This window comes from Humulus lupulus, chromosome 4, assembly GCF_963169125.1.
Source record: "Humulus lupulus chromosome 4, drHumLupu1.1, whole genome shotgun sequence".
Taxonomy (NCBI): domain Eukaryota; kingdom Viridiplantae; phylum Streptophyta; class Magnoliopsida; order Rosales; family Cannabaceae; genus Humulus; species Humulus lupulus.
Window position 1 is genome coordinate 88594598 of NC_084796.1, and position 27600 is coordinate 88622197.

Here is a 27600-nt window from a genome sequence, read left to right on the forward strand (position 1 = left end):
AGATATTAAAAAAGCATTTTGTTAAAATAAGACGTAATTTAAAAAAAAAATTATTTTTAAAAAGGGATTTTTTTTTTTTTTGCATTCTATTTTTGAAAAAATATTTTATTCAAAAGGTTAGAGAGAATTTTTTTTTTTCTTTCAAAAAGTGAAAATAGTCTATATATTAACCATAGAATTAGATAATAACCATTTCCTCAATTTAACTATAGTTTTTTTTCCGCACTTAGGATGTTGGAACTATTTTTATAAAACTGCTTATAGTATTTGGGGTATGAAAGTAACAACATTCTTCACGCTTCAAAATAATAAAAAAATGTTACACAAAGTATAAACTTTCCAGCACAAAGTATGAACTTTACATAATTAGTATTACTTACCAATAAGGTTCCCATAAATGTTCAAACTTTTGTCACACAATTCTATCAAAAACTTTACCAAAATCCCAATTCAGCGGGGTTTGGGTTTGGGTTACACAAAAGTAGCTTAGTGTAAAGTAGGTCGACAGAATCCATTACATGAAAGATATAACACCCTAATTTCCAAGAGAATCAAGGAATAAAACAATGATAGCAACATGAGAATCTTATGAATCCACTTTTATCAAGCTTCCAATTCCCATTTGAAAAAACTTAAAGAACAATCCACCTAAATGGGGGGAAATCTAAAGTTGTGTTTCACAATTGAAAAGGTGACAAGTATAGTAATAGTTTATAGTGGAAAAGGGGAAACAACTTGTTTTCAGGGCTATGTGCTGAAAAGAGAGAAAAATCCTTTGCTTCTCTATGTAACAGTGTGCAAAGCATTTTACTTTGCTTCTTCCTCTCTCCTGTTCACAATCCCAAACCAATATCAACAACATCAAGTCATCAACAGTCCACACTTCTACTTTTCCTCAGAACCAAACATTACTTCTTTTTCTCTGGAAAAGAGCAGGAAAGCCAAGGCAAAACTCTTCAGCAAAGGTTATTATTGTTTTTGGGTAATGGACAATTTACTACTTAAGCAAAAGAGGTACATTTGAATCCCAACACAGACTTAGTTAGACTCTTAGACGGTTAGTAGTTTTGTATTAAGCATTTTTTTTTTGGTTTTTGTTAGTTATAAGGAACTGGAGAAAGAAATGGTAACCATTGCAAAATATTTATCAGGGCAGCTTGAGAATTTGGACTACAAACTTTTTGTTATCAAATTTTTATTCAAGTATTTTCTGTCCCAGAGGGAAATTTTCAGGTCCTGGACCAGAAAAGCAGGAAAAATCTAAGGGCATAAGAGGAGAACCTCCTTCCTTTCAACTAACTAAGTCTCTTAAAGAAGGTAGTTATATTAAATACTATGCTACCATATTGGAACACCATTGAGATCAATTACCCTGTCAATATGCCATCAATTTACTTTTGCAAGATTTTCATGTCATGTCATGATGAAATTTTTGTAGAAAAAGAATTGCCGCGAAGGACATTGGAGAGGCAGTACTTTTCAAGCAAAATGAATCAGGATTACAGCGAAAAAGATATTGATTTTGCTACAGCAGTTGCAGCTGCTGCCTTTGCTGTTCAATCAATTGACCAAGTTGAACTTCAACACCAGAGAAGGAAGAAGGAATCTCTTGACACCTCGAGGACCGGGGCAAATAAGAGCAGAAAGAGCGAGTTCACAGCAGAATTGCCAAGTTCCAGCAAAGCAACCAGGCTATTCTCAAACAAGGAAGCTAAAAGTGCTGGTATTTCCTATGCTTGCATAGTATTATCTCAAGCTTTTTCCATGAGAAAAGATGTTGCTGAGGATATAAACATTCTTTGTATTGCATAGGTGAAGCTCCAAGGAAAAGGTCAGTTAGCCTAGAACATAAGGTATCTCAGAGGGCTTCGCCGGGCACACCATCAAGCCATACACAGAAAGAAATGTCACCGAGTAGCAAAGGCATGGAAAGGAAACCGGACACTTGGGAGATAGCTCAGATGAAAAGAGTTCAAGAAAGGTGAACAATGCTACTTTTTTGTTCCAATCACTTGAGCAAATAATATAGCTATGTCAACTTTAAGATTGTGTTGTGATCATGTAACTTTCAGGTATGAGAAGACAAAATATGCCATTCTTTCTTGGGAAAATGAGAGAAAGATGCAAGCCAAGGTTAAGATGGAAAAGAGAAAGGTTGACTTAAAACACTAATAGTTGTATTGATTGAGACTTTTTTTTTAATGGAATGACAAAAAGGCACTTTACATATGGAAATTGCAGAGTTTATTGGAGCAGAAAAGAACACAAAACATACAACATTACCAGAACAAGGTATCAAGAATAGAAAAGATAGCTGGAGGAGCAAGGGCACAATTGGAAGAGAAAAGAAAAAATGAAGAGCTTTCAGTGAAAGACAAGGCAAGGAAGATAAAATCAGGAGGAAAAGTTCCTGTCAGATATTTCTGCTTCACTTGTTGATAGGGAGTGGAACTCAATGAACTTTGCCTTTGTGGGAAAACACAAAAGATGAAGCTGCAATTAATTTAACTGTTTCCTAACCAGAACATGTATATTTATCTATGCTTTAACTTATATACTGTATCTTTAACATGTTAATATTTACTCAAGAAAGAAAAATCGTATCATATATATAAATATATACAACCATATTCAATAACAAAACGTTTATGACAATATGGATTTCAATATAAGTTGCATCAAATTAGAGAAGAAATACAATGTACTTCTCCACTGACACAAGTGCTATGGTTGTATTATATATATGGTATTTGATGGAATAAAAGCAATAAAATTAACACATATATTAGAGCACAAAAAATACATATATCGTACTTTTAAGTCCAGCTTTATGGTGAAAGCCCCTAAATTTTGGGCAATTTTTGTACACCCTCTCCATCTAAGCACCTTATTCATGCATGCAGTGTATGGATGATTTTGATAGCCTATTATTGCATGACAAAGGCTTCAAATTTATTGGCAAGTAGTCGTCCACATTTTTCATTACTTATAGCTGAGAATGATATGTTGATTTAAATTTCTTTGATGGCTGACTTAGTTTAATTGCTCTTACTAGTTCTGCTTATAGGATATGCAAGTGTCAGGAATTAGATAAGCAAGTTCTCCTCTCTGTATAGTTATTTTTAAGGGTCTTGGCTCTAAATTGGCTAATAGTCCTGTTTTGTTTTTCATCTCATCTTTGTTGACATTAACCCTTATTATGTTTGATTCCTCAATATCCTTTATGCATTTTCAAATTAACAGGGCAAATATATCAACTTTTTATCTGTGCCAAACATGACTTAAAATAACAAGCTAGGTTCAATCTCTTAAGGAAATGCTAATCTAGATACTAGTGGCAATTTAGTTAACTTTCCCAGATGACAAACACAAACAAATATCCATGAATGACAACCAATGATCATTATTATGGCCTTAAATTATTATACCAACTATTAAGAGATCATTCAAATTAGAAAAAAAATGCCTCAATGATAGATCGATAATTCGAAAAGACTAGTTGATGGAACAGCATTAGATTTTACATATAACAACCAAAAATCATGGGAAAACATGTGATGACAAATTATTGTCTGCTAATCGATCTTATCAGCAAAAACAATTATGGACAAACATTATAAACCAATTCAAAAGGTCGTACAACGAGACCCCAGCAGACATGATTATGTTACTACATACAGGGTTGATGATGGCCCTATACGTCAAGGGAACCTTATTGGTACTATTACAGGTAGCTAATAAGACCGTGAAATGTGTCACTAGGAAAGGAAAATTCACACTAAATCACTGAGATTCTCAGTGATGTAGTAGCTGTTTGAAGTTTGAACACCAATATGGGGCAAGCAAATAAATATTAAATATAGAAGACAAAAATATAATTTTGACATAATTTATGCATTATATATATATTAAAAAAAATTCCAAAATTTGGGGGAGGCCATGGCCCCCTCCAGCTTCTAAGTGGTTCAGCTAATGATTTTTATTCTCCGTAAATGGAGTTTAAGGACCCCTATTCTATATTTTGACTTTTGAGTTATGTTTGAAATGTGAAATTGGATTGGATTAAGAAATACAATATATATAAAACAATAATTGAGTTAATAGTTTGTCAATTAAAAATTAGGAGAAAACAAGTTAGATACAAAGTTGTAAACTTTTTTTCTTATTATTGAAATGCAAAGATGGAGGATTGGATAATTATAACAATTCGTAAGTTTTTTCAACAAGATTAAATCTTTTCATACTATGAGAATTATTTAGATTATTAGAATAATTTTATCAATATAATTTCCATGAAAAAATCATATTATACAAATTATTCAATCATATTTAAATCAATCATACTTTCTAAACATAAAACTTTGATATATTTCCTCTAGTTATATAGGAATCATAAAATGTTTTATTTATTCTTAGTATACTTTTTTCTTTTTTAATAATATTCATAGTATACTTGATATTGCTATTAGTAGAAAAGAACGAGGACGAGATTAGCACCATATGATTTGTTTTCTTTAAGTAAAAAATCGAGCATAAAAGTCCAATTAATAAGGTTTATATTAAAGGTTATCTTTTCAGCATGATTTGCAACTTTGGTAAATTATTAGTAATGGAACCTTTCATGTTTTAGAATAGGGGAAATAGTACTTGGGTTCCCAAGCTTTAGCACTTGTATCACTTAGGTCCTAACATTTATTTTGTAGCAATTAGATTCCTAATATTTACTTTTAAGCTTACATAGGTCATCAAAGTTATATTTTATCAAAAAATTCTAATTTATAATAGTAAGATGAAATTTTAACAAAAATGATATATATATTACATATTTTAAATTTTAGAAGTATGAAATTTATTAAGGGTGTTGCTATATATAACATCGTTTTCTTCCCATTGCAAACACTTCTATTTAAACTCTTCATAAATTGTTAAAAATAATTTCCACTTTAAATAGAAACGTGTGTAGTGAGAAAAAAATGATTTTATAGATAAAGACCCTTAATAAATTTAATGTTTCTAAAATTTAAAGTATGTAAATCTTTTTAAGGTTTATACCTTTTTGAACCATGTGTTTTGATAAATTATTTTTTGGACCCTATGTTTTGTAAAATAGTTAAAATAGAACCCTAAACCCAATTTTGGTCAATGTTTTCTTAACTAAAATTACAAATAATTTACCAAATTAACAATTCAGAACAAAAATAAAATCATTTTGCTTAAAACTGTGTTGTTATATTCAATTTTTTTCTTCATCAAAATTGAGTTTAGGGTTCTATTTTAATCATTTTACAAAACATAAGGTCCAAAAAATAATTTGTCAAAACACAAGGTCCAAACAAGTAATGAGACAAAACACAGGGTCTAAAAAGATATAAGCCCATCTTTTTATTAAAAATAATAAACTAATTAATATATAAGTAATATTAAATATTTTAGAGGTATAATAGATTTTTTTTAATATTTGATAATAATATTTATGTTAATTTATCAAAATAGTATGTTTGGCTATAATTAATTAATTAATTTGGTTAAAAAGGAAAAGTAAATGGGTACTACATTTTTTTGGTTAAGAATCTCACTTTACCGTTATAAATTAGGTTTTATTTAATAAAATATAACATTAGGGGACCTATGTGAGCCAAAATATAAAAGTTGGAGATTTAATTGCTACAAAAAAAAGGTTGGAGACCTAAGTGATACAAGTAGTAAAACTTGAGGACCCCAATTACTATTTACCCTTTAGATTATCTCGCATACACATTTGTTTACGACGTCAAAATAGGGTTTGGGTCAATTTATTCATTGTCTAAAGTGGCTCCAACATTTATTTTCAGATTATTTTGGATGATGTTCATCTCTATAAAGAGTTTATATTTTGGAAAATTTACAAATAGTACGATTTTTTGTATTTTGTTTACAATATTCATGTGTACTATTTTATTTACAATATTATCATTTATTTATGCCGTATTTAAATATCATTATACCATTTTTTTCGACAAGACTTCAACAAGTTTATGTAACAAACAATATAAAAAAGAAAGAAAAAAGGTTTCCACCTACCACTCTTTTATTTTTTTATATTTTTTAACATTGCTCTTTTTCTCTCATTTCTTAATTTCAAATTTTTTTTTCGGCGACACTATTAATCAGTTGGGCTCAAAAGTGGTTCTACCGTGACTTACTCTTCAACGTGATCATTTTAACATGTGAGAAACATATATTTTTTCGTCATTGTCGGAAAAGATAACCAAAATAAAAAAACAACTTTTTAATTTCTTTTTTATATTTTATTAACTAAAAAGTAACTAAATTTTAAATTTAAACATAATTTAATATACCAAAATTTATATTCTTAATTTACGTTTAAAAGATATCATAACAAATTTAAGGATATTTTAGAAATATTTTGAGTAACTTTTTTAAAATTAATTTTTTAGGATATTGTTTGAAAACTTTTAAAGAGAACATAGGAAAACTATTTTGGGTAACTCACTAAGTTTGTTGGTTACTTTAAATTTGTGGCATACCAAAAGATTTAGTCATATATCAAAATGTAACTAATTGATATCTTAAATGATTTTAAAAGCAACGAAAATGTAGCTTTTAAAATTAATTATGCAGTATACTAAATAATATAATTTTCTAATAAGTTATTCATGGTAACTTGGAATTATAGGAGTAACTTCTTATACTATAAGATAACTAATTAGTTTCTAAAGTAGACTTGAATTTAATGTAAAAGTAGCTTAAATAATAAAACATGTAAGTTACATGAGTAACTAAAAAAATCTATTAAAAGTTACTATGTAGTATACTAAATTAATTTTTATTAATAAACTATATGGTAACTTATTATACTATATATCAACTCATTAGTTTCTGAAATAAGTTTGAAGGTTACCAAAATGTATCTTAAATAATAAGATATCATAATATAACCTAAAAATAACTAATTAGTATATTAAGATGTCTACAAATAAGTTTTGGAAGGAACCAAAAGATGCTAAAATAATATAATATAAAAATAAAGCTCTTAATAAAAAAAAGTGCCCAATTGGTATCTTATCTGCATTGTAAGCAACCAAAATGTAACTTTTTACAACCTCGAAAAAACAAAAAATTTCAAGAAGCGGGATTTCCCAATTTTTTTTCTTCAAAATCCGGTATGATATGCTGGCGTGGCACCATTATTTGTGTAAATAATTTAGTTGAAAGTATTTTTGTAATTACTTTAGATTTTAGGTATATAATTGTAAATTTCTCATATATTTTTTTGATCTTGCGTTTTGTCTTATTATCTGTCTGGACTTTGCGTTTTGACAAATTACTTTTTGGATTCTGTGTTTTATAAAATAGTTCAAATAAACCCTTAAACACAATTTTGATGAAGAAAAAATTGAATATGACAACACAAGTATTAGACAGAATGATAATTATTTTATTCTGAATTGTTAGTTTAGTGAATTATTTGTGATTTTAGTTAAAAATTTTTGACCAAAATTGGGTTTAGGGGTCTATTTAAACCATTTTATAAAACAAAGGGTAAATTTTTTTTATCATAGATTTCAAATAAGTAATGAGACAAAACACATGGTCCAAAAAAGTATAAATCATTATATAAAAGATATAGATTAGTCTTTTATGCGCAAATATTTTGTTGGAAATATATAAACAATGAAAGATGATTACAATCAAAATGACACAAAATATACATAATATTAACAAATAATATTACATAAGTGAAGGAAAAAGATGAGAAAAGATTACATAACTTATGACTCATAAGAGTAGAAGGTAGAAGATGAAGATCTCAAGAGCAACACAAGGCTTAACAAGGTTTAAAACCTTAGTCCTAAAATCTATTTCCTCCCTCATAAGAACACTTTGGGAATAATCTCTAGAAATTCTTCTAAGGATTTATCAAGCCTTCTCTCATACTCATCATACTGTTCTAAGGATGAGCATGTCATCACAAGTGTTCTAATGTAACGCCCCACATTTAGGGCACCGGGTAAACCCTAGTTCATGTATTTTAATTCCCTGTATTATGTATTATTTCAAGGGAACATTTTATGTTACAAGAAGTTCGTGATGTTTGAATGCTAGCCATATTGTGATAAGTGCGGTTTTTTTAGAAACTGAGACCTTTGGTCGTGGACCGGGTCAAAAACCCTAATCGGGTAAAAATCTCGGATAAAATATTCTTGATGGAATAATTATGGCAAAACTAAGTTGAGCATAAACTTAAAAAAAATAACAATATGTTATTTTAATAATAAAATATGATAAGTTTGGTGATGTCACATTTTATTTAGATTGATTTTTCTCACTAAGAAAAATTAATCAAAATTATACACTATGTTAAATGCCTTTTTGACCTTATGTTCAAGCTTATTTGAGGATTAATAAAATTTAAATTAAGGGCACTTTGAGGCATGTGTGACTGGTTATGTAGAGTGCTTGAGTGGGAAAAACTTGCCCAATAGAATTTCAAGAAAATAGCCATCATTATTTTCCCATGTTATCATTTTTATTATTGAAAAGAAAACTAAGCTAACTCAACACTCCATCTCACCACCCAAAGAACCCAATCAAACTCTCCCTCTCTCTTACTCTATTTGATTTTTTTTAAGCACACACTCATCTCTCTCAAAGCTATCTTCTCTCTCTAGAAATTTAGAGCACCACTGAAAAAAAACTCCATTGAAGGTTTTACAAAAAGATTGAACCAAAGTTAAGAAAAAAGGGTGAGTTCTCTTGTTCTTCTTACCATATTTATTTTCCTTCTTCTTCCTATGTTGACCGAACCTTTAAGGGTTCTAAAACTCTGCATGTTGGTTTAACGCTCACCACAACCATCATTTCAAACCTAGGTGTGGTTGATGCAAGTGTGAGCACCATCATTTACATGCATGCAAGCTTAGAAGGAAATTTTTGAAAGAGGTAAACCCTGGAGGAAAGGGATTTAAGTGTGTGAAGTGTTGAGAAGTGGTCCTAAACCCTAAGAGCTCAACCGCCCCAAAGGTTTGAACATAAAGAGGTAAAAATCTTGATTCTTAACATTTTAACGACTTTAGCAAATCTGAATTTGATTATTGTTTTGTGAGTTAAATTAGTTATATGGTTTGTAATAAGGTTATTTAGTGGGCTGATGATGCATGTATGTGGTTTATGTGGTGTTTGGTAGCTTGGAATCCAAATTTCCATAAGATTGGTTGATGCATGCTTGCTGCCAAAAACTTTTAGTGGCTTCCAAAGGGCCAAATCATACCTAAACAACCTAATTATTCAATGAAAGTTTTTGTAATGCGTTTTTTGGAATCTAGTGCAAGCTGGATTAGGATTTGGCAGTCCCGACCTTAAAACTTTGAACAGTTAGTTGAGTGGGTAAAAAATTATTCTTTTTGGCTGAAGTTTTTACTGAATGTTATGGACATATTGAATATTAATCCCATGAAACAGTTTTTAAAAATTCACTATAGTTTGGGAGTTATAAATTTTCCAACTTAGATGTTCAAAACTATTTGCTGCCAAGATGGTGTTGTTACAGTGGCTTCTAATGGGCCAAACACTAGATTATTGGTCAAATTTTCAAATGAGGCTTTTAGCATTTCATTATTTAGGAAGAGTACTTGATTTTAGCATTATGAAACACCAAAAAACGTTATGTATATGTCAAGTTATAAGCTTTTGTGATTGATGTGCAAGCTGAAGTGAAAAACTGACAGCTTGAAGAATGCATGTTTGAGCAACGTTTTGACAAGTTTAAAATCAACATTTTTAGCTGGTTTTAATTATTTAGACTCTTTTTATATTAATTAAAAGCCCTGGAAGAGTTGACTAAGAAATACCCCATAGATTGTGAGTTTTATTTTTTCTAAAAATGTTGTCAAATCAAATTATGTTTTGGACAGATTTATTTTTTTAAACTTTAAGTCATAATTCACTAGTCAAATCATGTTTCTTTTTCTTAAAGTAAATATAAGATAACTTTCTATGGATTAAGAGTTAAGATTTAAGCGGCTTAAAATATAATGAGTTTTTACATTTTATTGAAAATCTTAAGACAGTACTCTTGTGTGAGATAGAACTAAAATTTGTTTATTTGGTTAATTGAGAAAATACAATCTTTTTGGATAATAAAAGTTATGAGTTTCTTAATTAACTGAAAATAGACCTTTTTAATTTACAATTTTAATAAAGCAGGAGATAGCGTTTAACACTTTTATTTTATAAGGAAAATAAGAAAGCGGTAATGAAAGTTTTCTTTAGACTTAAGAAAGTGGTATCTTTATGCAATTGATAATTTACTTCTAAATATCTGGCACCATTATTTGTAGGCATGTTTTTTAATGAATAATGTGATAAGACTACAAATTCAAGGGTTTCATCTAAGTTTTAAAATTTAAGAACAAATGCTTTTAAAGTATTGAAAATTTGTTAAGTTGATCCCTAATCGCTCAATTTAAAGACATAAACTTAATTAATCAAATGCCAAAATTTGTCCGAGTCACTGTATGGTTTCGCTACAGTGTTATATAAGCGGGACAACTCGCTACTGGATAAAAGATTTCCACAAGCAAGCGCTAAGGAATCCGAGTAAGACAACTTATGATATGTTTGTCTACAACACATTAATGACTAATTTAGATAAATAAGTTATAAGCTAATAATTTGAACTAGTCTTAGAAGGTTTACTCAAGACCGTGGTCCTAGAGGGTTCGCATACTCATGACTAAGGTAAGCAGTCTGGCTAGCTACCGCGACAACTACAAACTCCGGCTGGCTCCAGGATCTAAGTAAGAAACCATTTCACCACCGGTGAATATGTAACTAAGGTCGGTTGGCTACCACAATATGTAATAAGTCCGGCTTAACACCCGTGACATAAAAGTCCGGTTAAACTCCGGGACACATAAGTAAGTTGATTCAAATTATGACTAGCTACTGTGACAACTATGAACTTTGGCTAGCCACTGGGGAACTAAGTCAGAAATCGGTTCGCCGCCGATGACTATGTAACTAAGGTCAGTTGGTCACCGCAACATGTAAGAAGTCCGATTTGACACCTATGAGATAAGAGTCCGGTTAAACCCCATGTCATGTAAGTAAGTTAATTCCGGAATCAAATCTCTTAAGTATGTCGAATTCTTCTAGGAGTCTGGGTAACCGGAGTAACATGTTTACACTCGTCGATGCTATGGTAAGATATGTTAAGCTATGGTAAGATATGTTAAGATATGGTAAGATATGTTAAGTTATGTTGAAGGTTCCTCCGGAGCCCTAAGTAAGTATGTATGTTAAGATATGAATGACTAAGTATGTATGTGTAACGTCCCAAAATTACCTAATAAGGCTTAGGGCCTTGATTAGGGAGCTAGGATGAAAATATATGGAGTTATATGCTTATTTGTTATATTTAATTGTAATAATGTGAATTATGTGATAATATGACTAGTTGTGCATGTTTATGGGTATTAAATATGCATGTGAGCCTGTTTCTTATTAGAATGACAATCTTGAAAATTTGGCCCGTTGCGGGCATAGTTGTATATTTATGTGCATATATGTGATATATGTGTGGGACCACATTCTTATGTGGGTTTATTTGGGTTACTCGGCACGAGGCGATCCTAGGGAGCAAGTTAGCGGGAAAGTCACAACGGGACCCAATACCTGACTCGGGGCCAGTCAAGGGGTATTTTGGGTATTAGGCATTTGGGTTATTAGGTAATGAAAATAAATAATTGGAGATATATTTGAAGTTAGTGAGTTTAGGAGGGAATATTGAGGAATTTGACCATTTTGCCCTTGGGGACGTTTTGGTACCCCGAGGCTCGGGATTAACTTAAGTCACTTAAGCTTAGGAAACAAAACACAAAGAAACACGTAGAAGCTCCCCACTGACCGACCTTCTCTCTCTCACTCTCTTTCTCTCTAAGTTGCTTCAACTAGTCCTTGGGAAAATTCAGAAGATTTTGGCTAGAAACACAAGAATTGAAGGCTTGGGATTGGGATTGGGATTTGGAAAGCTTGTGGCTAGAGGAACTTCACTCATAGCTAAGGTAACCATGCAAACATTCTGTTATGGTTAAATTTCTATAGAATCCATGGTTGTTTTGAGGTGTTCTTGAACCTTTTAGCTCAAGAATTGAAAGTGATGTCTTGATGAGTTTTAAGACTGTATTTTTTTGGGGTTTTGTTGCTGGAAAGACGTTAGAAATATTGTGGTAATTGAATTATGGTTTTGGGGTGAGTTTGGGTTAGTTTGGATTGGATTTGGCTGCTGAAAAGTATGGGTTCGAGGGGCCAAGTCGCGACTGTGTTCTTGATGAGCTGCGACTCAGCCTGAACCTAGGGCCTTGGGAGGTATATGTCTGGGGGGGGGGGGGGGGCGCGACCCTTAAGGGTAAGTCACGGACCGCGTCCCTTGACAGGGGGGGGGGGGCTCTTTGATAGGAGGGGCGCGCCGCGACCCTTAGGGCCAGATCGCGGCCCACCTGGGCATTTTTGGCCTTGGGAAGCTTTTAAAAATGGGAACCTTTTTCTTAGGGCTCAGGATCAATTTCGCTACCCAGTTTAGTGGAACTCAAGGCCCCGGAGGCTAGGACTCGGTTCAGAAGCCTTTATTTACTCGTTATTGATGGAATCCTATATTATGGTTGTGACTAGGTTATCGCTAGGGGCTCAGAACCGGGATCGTGCTTGAGGGTCGTTCTTATTTACGCTTTACTTGGATCTGAGGTAAGAAAACTTCACCCAATACATGCTATATGTGATTAGGGCTTGGCTCGACTGTTGTCAATAATCATTACTAGGGCTTGACCCCGAGGACAATTATATTTAAGCTATCGCTTCACATGTTGGATGATACTTGCTTAAGTGCTTTATGATTGTTGTATGAATTCTGTGGTTAGGGCATGAGGCCCCATTAAATATGTATGATTAGTATTGTGAGAACGATTATTCGATGGTGTTATGTAATTAACATGCATACGTGCGCATTTTTTTGGGATATGTTTATCCATATCTGTTTCAGTATTGAGGTTTCTATTCCTGGATCAGGGCTTGACTTATTAGTCAAGGACGACAATAGCGCATTGCGCGTTGGTCGAAAGGCTTAGGCCTAAATCAGCAACGTACTATTATGTTGGCTAACTCTATGGTCGTTGGTAGACCAAGGGGTTGGGACAGCTCTATGGCTAGTTACTCAGAGCTAAGGGCGAGGGCCCCAGGTGACTCTATGGTCACGTAGCTAGGGCATAGGCCCCGGGTTGGCTCTATAGCCAACTGTTTAGGGCAGCGGCCCCAAGTTGGTCCAGTGAACATTTTTTTGTAACTGATTAATTGTATTTGTAGGTTATTATAGCTAGACATGCTAGATAAGTATATGGGATTTTGCATTGTTCTATTTATGCACATGTTGAGTTTTCTTGCTGAGCCTTTGCTCACGGGTGCTTTGTGGTGCAGGTAAGGGGAAAGGAAAGCTTGACCAGCCATGAGTTGGAGAGCTTCGGTGGCAGTGTGTACATATGCGGCTGCTCGACCACCACGGTCGAGGATATCACAGAGGAACTAGGGTTGTAGCCCTATTTTTGTTGCTTAGGTCGGCTGAATGTAACTCTTGATGTGCATACACCTTTTTAAAAGTTTAGTTGTAATATTTTAGGATCCCATGAATGCATGAATCTTTTCAAATAAAAGTCAGTAGTTCTTGTGACCAAAATTTTTAACCTTAATCATTGACATTAACCATAGTTACACGTTTTAAACCAAATGACTTGGTTAGCAAGTCTGACACAATTTAAAAGTACACAATGTAACGGTCCCTGGATTAGGAGGACGCTACAACTTGGTATCAGAGTTGCCAAGGTTTAAGGGTTCCTAAAGACTAGTCGGGCATGTACACTCGCCACTAAAGACAAGCTCGACTCAGGGTTCGGTAACTATTATGTGTTTATATGTTTAAATGCTTAAACATGATATTAATTCCTTATCTGCGTGCCTATTTAGGAAGCATGAGATAATCTGATAGGGCCTAGCCCTTGACTGCTGCATGAATGATAAAGAACATGCTTATTAGCATCGTTACTGCTTGTGAATGCAAGAGAACCGCTTATTAGCGCTATTGTTTGTTTATAAGCCAGGAAATGCTTATTAGGACTGTTAACACTGCCAGGGATTAAGGAACATGCATATTAGCTATGTTATACTTGTGAAAATGCATGGATATGTCTATGTGTATTGTTAATTTCTTATGGATACCAGGAAGTTCTTATTAGCACCATGAATGAATATATTGCGTGATGGCAAGCTTATTAGCATTGCACTTGTTTGTTATCTGTTGATCTTGGACTGTCAGGGGGCAAGAGGTATAGTTATTACTTACCTAAGGGCCGATTTGATCTCTGTAGGGTGGATTGAGTAACAATATGAATCCTTGAAGGTGCTAGTCAGGAGTTACAGGCCAGTGAAGGGAATGACCAGGGCTAGGCCCAACTTCCAGCTCCAGAAAAATGGCAACAGGTGCTCGCAGACATGCTAGCCAGATTGGAGAGGAAAGAAGAAGAGTGTTGACCGCGATTTTGGCCAACGACGAGTAGACGTCAAAATGACAATAAGCATTGAATAGAAAATACGACACCAATAATTTTATAGTGGTTCAGCCCAAATTTATTGGCAATAGCCTAATCCACTAAGAGTTGTGATATATATATATATCCTACACTTAAGATCAGATGAACTTGAGTCAACTGAGTTTCTTAAGTGTAAGTAGAAAAATACAGAGTTTCTCTCTCTAGATAATACAAGCTTTCTCTCTCTAAGCTCTCTCAGAAAATGCCCCAAGAATGCCCCAAGTAACAGTCCCAAGTTCTCAAAACCAGAGAGTTCATTTTTTCTTTCAAAAGACCAGTCCCCCTAAATGATGCCATGGGCCATTTATTTATAGGCTCATGGATCGTACATCAGATATATCCCTTTGACTGAGTCCTTCGTTCTTCCAACAGACTTTAATTGATAAAATATAAATAAATTCAAATTACAATAATATAACTATTATTCCGGGATATTTGAGAGATTCCCGCGGCAGTTGAGAATGATTTGGGTTGAAGCTGTTACTGAGGCTTTACTGAAGAGTCACTAGATGGTAACTTCTGAGATTCTAATTCGTGGACCAACCAAATCCATCCCCGAAGTGACTGATCGACCAAGAGAACTCACCGGTAGACATAGGCAAGCACCTCTCGTCGGCATATGCAAAGCACACCTTAGCACACCTCTGGTCTAGAATGACATATCTCCAGTCTAGCATGACACATCTGTGGTCTAGCAAATCACTTTACTGTTCGGGCAAAACAAATGACTGGTCGGCCAAAATACTCCACTGGTCGGCCAGAACATTTTACTGGTCGGCCATAACATTTTAGTGGTCAGTCAAAAATCTTTACCAGTCGGACAAAAATTCTACCTGGCCAGTCAAATCACTTCCAAACCAGATAAATAATTTTCATGACCAGTAATATGACAACTCCGAAGAGCCAATACATTTATTGACTATTAATGTGCCATTTACTGACCATGCATTGACACTTGTCACTTCTGATTGCCACGTCATCGAACTGAAATTTTGGGGAAAACATTTTCCCCCTAAGTTTATTATATGATTTACTCGTATAATAAACTTTTTCTCTAGCAAAATGTTTTTGAGGTCATCCAAAAACTTCCATCCGGTTAGTAACTTTCACTTTTGTAGTAAACCCACGATTGAACTTTTCTTTTGAATTATTCAAATTCCATTTTTTGATCTTGTTGTAGTACCCCATGAGTAAGAAAAACATGTTTGTGTCCCATGCCCTTGAGATTTGTTTTCCCCTCGAAAATAATTTATTGGGAAAGCATGTATATGGCCGATCTGTCATCTTCTTTGAGAATCACCAAGGGCACCATGAACATGCCCTCCCTAAGCCGCTTGGGTATGCCACCGTCTGCGCGGATGTAATGGCACCATCACTCGGACACCAGGGCACCATCACTTGGACACCATGCATCCGCTAGGATACGCCCCTAGCCACTCGGCCACGCATCAATCCGCTCGGACGCACGCACCTAAACTGCTCGAACAAACCTACCGTCGGTCGGACATGCCCCCTAGCCGCTCGGACACCACTCCTAGATACTCCTCATATATGCCCAACCTCTCGGACATGTAGCCTCGGATGTGCCCAGCTCCTCGAGAATGCCCCATATGCTCGGCACGCTTGGCTCCTTGGATGCTTGGACACACGGAACCCCTCGGATGCGTACCCCCTCGGTGTGCCTATCTCCTCGGATGCGCACTTGCAGCAGCTCCTCAGTACCTCTCGATGCCTGGCTCCTTAGATGGCTAGCCAGCAGCTTCTCGGACGCCTAGATCCTCGGACACACGGCACAGCCGCTCGGGAAGATGGCGCATCCGCTCGGGCAGATATCATGGCCACTCGGGGGCACGCGGCACAGCCGCTCGGGAATGCGGTGCAATCGCTCGGACGCACGCCTAGCAACCTGGACACCATAGCCGCTTTGCCGCGCGCCTAGATGCTTGGACGCATGCCCTTATGTCCTTGGGTTTGCACAAAAACTTTATGGTTCATGCATTTATACTTTACTTTTCTTTGTTAACTTGAAACATTCTAAGTCCTTTTAGACTTAAAAACTTATAAGTTTTTTGTGAATAGTAAAGTCACTCTGATGTATGCCTTATATTTTCGTATGAGCACTTAGTTTTCTAACTTAGAAATTCTAGACATTTCATAAGTCCATACTAAGTATACTTTCTCACACTCTTATTGCTCTAACATTTTATGAGCATAATGTTTATTGTCACATGAATATCTGCTTCTAACTTGAAATTTTAAAAAATTCCAAGTTACTTAAGCTTTGTCAAACAAGTTAGCTTAATGGCCCTTTTGGACTTCAAAAATTTACAAGTCAGCCTAAAAACAGATATCTTAACTCGTGCTCTTATTGCCTGTGTTAAATTATATACCAGTATATCCCATGTGCCCCCAAGTGATCGAGGGTTGAAAGATCCTTAGTCACTTGCTACTTGACCGCATCTGTTCGAGCAGTTAATTACTTGCGAAACACATAGAATATATGAAAAATATTCGAGCAGTTGAACACTGCTTGAACGTATCGACCAGTTGAACACTGTCTGATTTTACCGACCAGTTGAACATTGTTCGAATAATTAACACACATGCACATTTTTAGCAAGAATCGACCACGTTGCGCGTAGTCTCTTTTATTACTCGTAAAAAAAAGGACAAAATGTGTCTAATAACGAGTCTTAAACAACAAAAATTGTTCAAAAATAGATGACTGGTCAGCAAATAACCATCTCATAAACCAAATTTAAATAACAAGTTAAACAACTTGAAATTAAACTACCACTCTGAAAGCGGTATTTAGTGATAATATATCCTCCGATGCTCGCCATTCTAGTGGTTCTTGATCAAGCTCCGTTCACCCAATCTGATCCTAGCACTCCAGCTCATGTCAAAGTATCTGGGCATACATCTCCCTTGCTTTGTTATTATCCTCATCCAAGTAGTGTGGACCTCCACATATAGTGTCTAAGGTATAGTCCACAGGTCCAGGTTGCAAGGGTGGAGATCTATGTCGTTTGAACCCAGAATTGTTGCTGCCTCCTTCTCCTTGGGGTGTCTCTGCCCGGTACTTTCTTAACTTGCCCGATTGGAGAAGAAATTCTATATCATCCTTGAGGTTATTGCATTCATTCGTGTCGTGACCATAATCTCCATGGAAACGACAAAACTTATTCATGTCTCTCTTACTCATCTCTTTCCTGATGGGTGGAGGTTTCTTGTAGGGAACCTCTTCATGACTAGCAAGATATATTTCCACTCGGCTAGTCGAGAGAGTGGTGTAATTAGTGAACTGAGGCTCATACTTGGTTGTCTTTTCGTTTGAGCTCGACTTAGCCTTCTTTTCTTCATGGTGGTCAGACCCGTTATTCCCACGTTTCTTTCCACTATTCTTAAGAGGGTCAGCTGATCTGCCTGGATTGTTTATGCCATTCTCCTCTTTCTCGATTGCATCATCCAATTTCATATACTTGTCTGCTCGGTCAAGAAATTGTTGGAGTGTTGAGATTGGATTGCGATGTATACTATCCCACAAGGGGCTCCGATAAGTTATCCAAGAGGATATTGCAACCATCTTCCCCTTGTCTCCGACAACAGTTGCTCGGTTGGCCTCTCTCATGAATCTCTGTATATAATTCTTTAGAGATTCATCCTTTCCTTGTTTGATGTCAGCCAAGTGGTTGGCATAAACTGGAGGGGTCCGAGCAGCACTGAATTGCCTACAAAACTCCTTCCTGAATGCTTCCCAAGAGGTAATGGAGTTTGGCTTAAACTTCCAATACCATTCCTGGGCAGTATCTAATAATGTAGTCGGGAAAACTATACACCGATAATCATCACTTACCCCGAGCAGTTTCATCTGGTCCTCAAATTTCCCAACATGTCTAATGGGATCTGCCTTTTCTGTATTATACTGGCAGCACTGGTGCTTTATATTTTGCCGGTGGCCGGGCTACTCTAATCCGGGCACAAAATGGGCTGCCACTCCGGTGGTCTATCGCATCCATCCCGGAAGGTCGTTTTGACAAACCTTGCACTGCAGCCGTTAGCACGTCAAGCTGGGCTTGGATGGCTGGTGCAACTGACGAAGTTCTAAGGTCTTGACCTCCTGGTCAGGCATTACCATCTGGTGCACTGTCGTCAAGTATTTCTACTTGACTGGCAGGGTGGTTCAGATTTTTCCCTTCGACCAGGACGGTTCTCCTCTTGTTGGTGATAACGTCCCTTAGATCCTTCCGGGATGCATGTTCTCCTACCCGATAAAACACCGTACTTTTCAATTTTTTCAGAGGGCTTACTACATTGAACCTGCTCTCTCCCACTACGCTACCGCCCGGGATGTAGTGGTGGCTTTTCGGTACGTCCCGGTCAGTCTTTCCCTACTTGTTGGTCGTTTCCCTCCTTTTCCTTTAACTGGTCGGTGTGATGACTATCAGCCTCATCATGACCATGCCCATCTTTGAATTGTGAAGTCCTCTTATCTCGAGGAGTCCTGGTCTGATTCTGCCTGGGTGGAGTCTTTTTACTGCCCGATCAGTGACTCCGTGATCTAGAAGTTTTTGATCGATGGCTCCTGGAGGGGGTTCTAGAGTTCTCCCTTTGCGTCGAGGCAGTTCTAGATCGGACCCCATCATCTTCCCAACCAGGGGGGTTACTCCTGCTTCTGTCCGGTCCTCGAGAATTGGCTCTGTCAGTGGTCCTCCGACCAGCATTATTATTTATTGCTCCCTTGGTGGCTGCTTGTGCTGCGGCTTGAGCATTGGCTTAGGTCAATTAGGTAGCCGCTTCTATAGCAAGTGTTGCTTCACGATGTCTCCGGTTGACTTCCTCATGTCGTTGTTTGATCTCTTCACTTGTGGCCTCCATATCGCGCCTTTGCTGCTCTAACGCAGCTCTCTGCCTGGCCATCTCTTAAGCGAAAGACTACTGTCGAGCATTGAATTGCATCATCTCCTCTTGGAAAGTGCCTATTGCTTCCTGGAGTTCAACTTCTGGAGTGGTCTCCTCGAGAAAAACCCTGGGCTTAGTCTCTGGATTCTATGATCCAGGACCTTCTGATCTAGCAGGCTCTTTTGACGTGCCTGACTTTTTGGATGCCACATTGGTATTCTTGGGCGCCATCTTGATATGATAGTCGTGTGTTTTTCTCTTCAGGCTCTCAATGAAAGCACCAAAATGTTGACCACGATTTTGGCCAACGACGAGTAGACGTCAAATGACAATAAGCCTTGAATAGAAAATACGACACCAATAATTTTATAGTGGTTCAACCCCAATTTATTGGTAATAGCCTAATCCACTTGGAGTTTTGATATATATATCCTACACTTAAGATCAGATGAACTTGAGTCAACTGAGTTTCTTAAGTGTAAGTAGAAAAACACAGAGTTTCTCTCTCTAGATAATACAAGCTTTCTCTCTCTAAGCTCTCTCATAAAATGCCCCAAGAATGCCCCAAGTAACAGTCCCAAGTTCTCAAAACCAGAGAGTTCCTTTTTTCTTTCAAAAGACTAGTCCCCCTAAATGATGCCATGAGCCATTTATTTATAGGCTCATGGATCGTACATTAGATATATCCCTTTGACCGGGTCCTTCGTTCTTCTAACATACTTTAATTAATAAAATATAAATAAATTCAAATTACAATAATATAGCTATTATTCCAGGATATCTGAGAGATTCCCGCGACAGTTTAGAATATTTCGGGTTGAAGCTGTTACCGAGGCTTTACTGAAGAGTCACTAGACGATAACTTCTGAGATTCTGATTCATGGACCAACCAAATCCATCCCCGAAGTGACTGATCGGCCAAGAAAACTCACCGGTAGACATAGGCAAGCACCTCTCATCGGCATAGGCAAAGCACACCTTAGCACACCTCTGGTCTAGCATGACATATCTCCGGTCTAGCATGACACATCTCTGGTCTAGCATGACACATTTCTGGTCTAGCAAAACACTTTACTGGTCGGGCAAAACAAATGACTGGTCGGCCAAAATACTCCACTGGTCGGCCAGAACATTTTACTGGTCGGCCAGATGATTTTACTGGTCAGTCAAAAATCTTTACCAGTCGAACAAAAATACAACTTGGTCAGTCAAATCACTTCCAAACCAGATAAATAATTTTCATGACCAGTAATATCACAAATCCGAAGAGCCAATACATTTATTAACTATTAATGTGCCATTTACTGACCATGCATTGCCACTTGTCACTTCTGATTGCCACGTCATCGAACTAAAATTTTTGGGATAATAAAGAGATATGCCTCTTGAGGCAACAACAGGTTCCAATAGGGAACCTATAGGCCGCGGTACCAGCAATAATACAACCAGAAGTACCAGCAGTGGTACAGCCCTAGGAAGGGGGAGATAAGTGGGAACCCCTGTATGAGAGGTTCAGGAAGAAACACCATACAATCTTTGAGGGCGACTCTAATCCACTGAAGGCTGAGTACTGGATGACCATGATAACCACCTTCTTGGATTTTATGAGGGTAGCTGGTAATGAGAGAGTGGCCTGCGCCACTTATATGTTTCGGGAGGATGCCCGAATATGGTGGGAGGTGGTATCCCAAACCAGAGCAGTGACTGTTAGGAACAAGTTTCCTAATACGCAACAAAATGGTGGTGGGTTGGCCCAGTGTACAACAAAATTTTTTGTATCATATTTAAACTACCTTTAAATATGCGGATCCATTAATATACATACATTAATCATAAGCAAGATAGGAATAGAACTCATACCTCTTGAAGCCTGTCAAGTGTCATTGCTATCTTTTCGTAATAAAAACGATCTTCCTATCCAAGCTGCTCCCAAGTACTCACACCAAGATCTTCCACAACATTCTCTACACCTCAAGAAGTGTGTGAGCACTTAGAGAATAAAGAATAGTTAATTTGTGATTCTACTTGATGTACTCAACATATGAGATCAAGAGAATAGGCTTGAGAATTGGTTCTTGATCTTTTCAGGGAGAGATTGAAAAGTATCTTTCTATTTTTCAGAGATCGAATGATTGTTCTTTTGAATATCTGTATATTTTCTGATAAGTCTTACTTAAATAGAAAATATTCAAATTTAAAAAATAAATCTGCAACCAACTTACAATTTATCTTTTAATTAATTAATTATCTTATTAATGAAAATATCCAAAAACTAATTTTTGAATTATCCATTAATTAATTAATTAAATAAAGTTGAAAAATATGTCCCTCAAAATATGCAGTACACGCCACAAACATTCCATGGACTGTGTGTGGTCGTGTACCACCCCAATTTTTAGGGATATTTGATTTTTCTATTTTTATTTAATTATTTATTCAAACTACTTTGTCAGATAAAAATCTAACAACCTGATAATTAATTCAAATTTAAATTAAATATTTTTTTAACTAATTATCAAATATAATTAATTATTTGAATAAATATCAATCATTTAAATTAAATCCAATTTGAAATTATCAAATTATTATCTCCCACTCAAATAAAGATATTTAATGAATTCTACTAATTAATTAAATCCAATATAATTTCGAAAATAGATATTTAATTTATTATAATTTTGAAAAATATAATTAATTAATTATTTAGTTTAATTTCAAAATTAATTTAATTATTTAATATAATTGTGATAATTATATTATAATGAAATATTAATTAATTTTGTTATTTACAACTAATTTGTAATTAATTAATCACTATTATCATATAATTGCATATTTGGCCCGAAGAACAAATTTCTTTTTAAATATGTCTTTTAACCATTATTCCATTTGTTGACCACGATTTTGGCCAACGACGAGTAGACGTCAAAACTACAATAAACCTTCAAGAGAAAAATACGACATTGATAATTTTATAGTGGTTCAGCCCCAATTTATTGGTAATAGCCTAATCCACTTGGAGTTGTGATATATATCCTACACTTAAGTCAAATGAACTTGAGACAACTGAGTTTCTTAAGTGTAAGTAGAAAAATACATAGTTTCTCTCTCTAAACTCTCTCAGATAATGCCCCAAGAATACCTCAAGTAATAGTCCCGAAGTCTCAAAACTAGAGATTTTTTCTCAGTCTAAAAAGATCAGATCCCCCCAAAATGATGCCATGAGCCATTTATTTATAGGTTCATGGATCGTACCTCAGATATTCCCTTTGACTGAGTCATTTCTGTTACTCTCAAAGTATTTAATTAACAATAACATTTAAAATACAACAATATGCGACTTCTTTGGGATAAAATGAGAGATTCCTGCGTAGGTACGACTAATTCTAGCCGAAGCCGTTACTGGAACTTCGCTTGCATAACGATGATCTGTCTAGTCGGCCAACTTCACTCCTTGAAGAAAGACTGGTTGGCCAAAACACTTGACTGGACGGCTAAAACAGCTGACTGGTCGGCCATGCACTCCACCGGTCGCCCAAATACTTCACTGGTCGACCATGCACTCCACCGGTCGGCCATACACTCCACCGGTCGACCAAACACCTAACTGGTCGGCCATGCACTCCACCGGTCGGCCAAATACTTCACCGGTCGGCCATGCACTCCACCAGTCGGCCAAATACTTCACTGGTCGGCCATGCACTCCACCGATCGGCCAAATACTTCACTGGTCAGCCATGCACTCCACCGGTCGGCCAAACACCTAACTGGTCGGCCATGCACTCCACCGGTCGGCCAAATACTTCACCGGTTGGCCATGCACTCCACTGGTCGGCCAAATACTTCACCGGTCAGCCATGCAGTCCATCGGTCGGCCAAACACCTCACTGGTCGGCCATGCACTCCACTGGTCTAACATGACACATCTCTAGTCTAACATGGCACATCTCTGGTCTAGCATGACACTTCTCTGGTCTAACATGACACATCTCTGGTCTAACATGGCACATCTCTGGTCTAGCATGACACTTCTCTGGTCTAGCATGACACATCTCTGGTCTAGCAAACACTTGACTGGTCGGCCAAAACAATTGACTGGTCAGCCAAAACAATTGACTGGTCGGCCAAAGCATTTGACTGGTTAGTCAAAACGTTTGACTGGTCAGTAAAAAATCTTTATCGGTCGGACATAAATTCTATCAGATCGGTCATATCACTTTATCACAACTCCGAAGAGCCAACACATTTATTGACTATTAATGTGCCATTTACTGACCATGCATTACCACTTGTCACTTTTGGTTGCCACCTCATCGAACTGAAATTTTGGGGATAACATTTGCCTCCCAAGTTTATTATATGATTTACTCGTATGATAAACTTTTTCTCTAGCAAAATGTTTTTGAGGTCATCCAAAAGCTTCCATCCGGTTAGTAACTTTCACTTTTATAGTAAACCCACGATCAAACGTTTCCTTTAGCCCATCAAACTTGTTTCTTTTACCATTCCTAACAGATCAAATTTCTTTTGTCCCTTGGAAGCATTGTGCCTCGGAACCTAAACAACTTATTGGCAATGCTACTCCTCGGACATGCTGCTCCTCGGATGCACGCCATCAACTCAGATACCACAACCTAACCGCTCGGATGCATGCCCTTATGTCCTTGGGTTTGCACAAAATCTTTATGGTTCATGCAATTATACTTTACTTTTCTTTGTTAACTTGAAACATTCTAAGTCTTTTTAGACTTAAAAGGTTATAAGTTTTTTGTAAATAGTAAAGTCACTCTGATGTATGCCTTATATTTTTGCATGAGTACTTAGTTTTCTAACTTAGAAATTCTAGACATTTCATAAGTACATACTAAGTATACTTTCTCACACTCTTATTGCTCTAACATTTTATGAGCATAACGTTTATTGTCAACATGAATATTTGCTTCTAACTTGAAATTTTGAAAAATTCCAAGTTACTTAAGCTTTGTCAAACAAGTTAGCTTAATGGTCTTTTTTGACTTCAAAATTTTACAAGTCGGCCTAAAAACAAATATGTTTACTCGTGCTCTTATTGCCTGTGTTAAATTATATACCATTATACCCCATGTGCCCCCCAATCGATCGAGGGTTGAAAGATCCTGGGTCACTTGCTACTTGACCGAATTTGTTCGAGTAGTTAATTGCTCGTGAAACACATAGAATATATTGAAAATATTCGACCAATTGAACACTGCTTGAACGTATCGACCAGTTGAACACTATCCGATTTTACCGACCAGTTGAACACTGTTCGAATAATTAACACACATGCACATTTGTAGCAAGAATCGACCACGTTGCGCGTAGTCTATTTTATTACTCGTAAATTAAAAAGGACAAAACGTGTCTAATAACGAGTCTTAAATAGCAAAAATTGTTCAAAAATAGATGACTGGTCAGCAAATAACCAGCTCATAAACCAAATTTAAATAACAAGTTAAACAACTTGAAATTAAACTACCACTCTGAAAGCGGTATTTAGAAATAATATATTCAAAGACGCTCGCCGTTCCAGTGGCTCCTGATCCTAGTACTCCCGCTCATGTCGAAGTGTCTCGGCATGCCTCTCCCTTGCTTTGTTGCTATCCTCAGCCAAGTGTTGACCTCCACATATAGTGTCTAAGGTAAAGTCCACAGGTCCGAATTGTAAGGGCGGAGATCTTTGTCGTTTGAACCCATGATTGCTACTGTCTCCTTCTCCTTGGGGTGTCTCTGCCCGATACTTCCTCAACTTTCCCGACCGAAGAAGAAATTCTATCTCGTCCTTGAGGTGATTGCATTCATTTGTGTCGTGAGCATAATCTCCATGGAAATGACAAAACTTATTCATATCTCTCTTCCTCATCTCTTTCCTGATGGGTGGAGGTTTCTTATAGGGAACCTCTTCATGACTAGCAAGATATATTTCCGCTCGGGTGGCCGAGAGAGTGGTGTAATTAGTGAACTGAGGCTCATACTTGGTTGGCTTTTCGTTTGAACTCAACTTTTCTTTCTTTTCCTCATGGTAGTCAGACCCGTTATTTCCATGTTTCTTTCCATCATTCTTAGGAGGGTTAGTTGATCCTCCCAGATTGTTTATGCCATTCTCCTCTTTCTCGATTGCATCATCCAATTTCATATACTTGTCTGCTTAGTCAAGAAATTGTTGAAGTGTTGAAATTGGATTTCTATGTATACTATCCCACAAAGGGCTCCGATAAGTTATCCCAGCGGATATGGAAACCATCTTCCCCTAGTCTCCTACAGCAGTTGCTCTATTGGCTTCTCTCATGAATCTCTGTATATAATTCTTTAAAGACTCATCTTTTCCTTGTTTGATATCTGCCAAGTGGTTGGCATAAGCTGGTGGAGTCTGGGCAGTGTTGAATTGTCTACAAAACTCCTTCTTGAATGCTTCCCAAGAGGTAATGGAGTTCGGCTTATACTTCCAATACCATTCCTGGGCGGTATTTGACAAAGTAGTCGGGAAAACTCTACACCGATAATCGTCACTTACCCCGAGCAGTTCCATCCAGTCCTCGAATTACCCAACATGTCTAATGGGATCTGCCTTTTCTGTATATACTGGCAGAACCAGTGCTTTATATTTTGCCGATGGCTGAGCTGCTCTAATCCGGGCACAAATGGGCTGCCACTTCGGTGGTCTATCGAATCCATCCCGGAAGGTCATTTTGACAAACCTTGCACTACAACCATTAGTACATCAAGCTGGGCTTGGATGGCTGGTGCAACTGATGAAGTTCCAAGGTCTTGACCGCCTGGTCGGGCATTACCATGTGGTGCACTACCGTCAAGTATTTCTACTTGACTGGCAGGGCGGTTTAGATTTTTCCCTTCGATCGGGACGGTCCTCCTCTTGTTGGTGATAACGTCCCTTAGATCTTTCCGAGAAGCATGCTCTCCTGCCCGATCGAACAGCGTACTCTTCAATTTTTCAGAGGGCTTACTACGCGAAACTTGCTCTCTCCCACTACACTGCTGGCCGGGGTGCAGTGGAGGCTTTTCGGTATGTCCCGGGCAGTCTTTTCCTCCATGTGGGTTGTTGTCGTCTTTATCCTTTGACTGGTCGGTGTGATGACTATCAACCTCATCACGACCATGCCCATCTTTGAATTGTGAAGTCCTCTTATCTCGAGGAGTCCTGGTCCGATCCTGCCTAGGTGGAGTCTTTTTACTGCCCGATCGGTGACTCCCTGATCTAGAAGTTTCTGATCGGTGGCTCCTGGAGGGAGTTGTAGAGTTCTCCCTCTGTGTTGATGCAGTTCTAGAGCGGACTCCGTCATCATCCCGACCAGGGGGGTTACTCCTGCTTCTGTCCGGTCGTTGTTTGATCTCTTCGCTTCTGGCCTCTATATCACGCCTTTGCTGCTCTAACGCAGCTCTCTGCCTGGCCATTTCTTCAGTGAAAGACTCTTGTCGAGCATTGAATTGCATCATCTCCTCTTGGAAAGCGCCTATTGCTTCCTAGAGTTGTTCAACTTCTGGAGTGGTCTCCTCGAGAAAGACCCTAGGCACAGTCTCTGGGTTCTGTGGTCCAGGACCTTCTGATCTAGCAGGCTCTTTTGACGTGCCTGACTTTTTGGATGCCACATTGGTATTCTTGGGCGCCATATTGATATGGTAGTTGTGTGTTTCTTCTCTTCAGGCTCTCAATGAAAGCACCAAAATGTTGACCACGATTTTGGCCAACGACGAGTAGACGTCAAAACTACAATAAATCTTCAAGAGAAAAATACGACACTGATAATTTTATAGTGGTTCAGCCCCAATTTATTGGTAATAGCCTAATCCACTTGGAGTTGTGATATATATCCTACACTTAATGTAACGCCCTACTTCCTTAGAGCCGTTACTAAGTGAGTTTTAAGACAAAACAGTGTGCAATGAGCTCGCTAACCGAGGTTTTTAAACAAAAGTGTGACTAAATAAAAGTTAAGGCTGTAATCTTAGAAAAATGCGTCGTTTCAATAAAACTTCTAGTATTAAACATTTGGGATCCCAAAATAAGGTTTGAAAACTATTTACA

At 37.0% G+C, this 27600-nt stretch overlaps 1 protein-coding gene across 1 annotated transcript; it reads left to right on the forward strand.

Annotated features, from left to right (window-relative positions):
- The first annotated feature begins 721 nt into the window (after positions 1 to 721).
- LOC133829067 (uncharacterized) lies at positions 722 to 2643 on the forward strand. Its single transcript, XM_062259014.1, has 6 exons — positions 722 to 1014; positions 1220 to 1317; positions 1439 to 1723; positions 1813 to 1981; positions 2073 to 2154; positions 2242 to 2643. Exons 1-6 carry the CDS (start codon positions 986 to 988, stop codon positions 2437 to 2439), a joined length of 861 nt encoding a protein of 286 aa, XP_062114998.1. The 5' UTR covers positions 722 to 985; the 3' UTR covers positions 2440 to 2643.
- The last annotated feature ends 24957 nt before the right edge of the window (positions 2644 to 27600 follow it).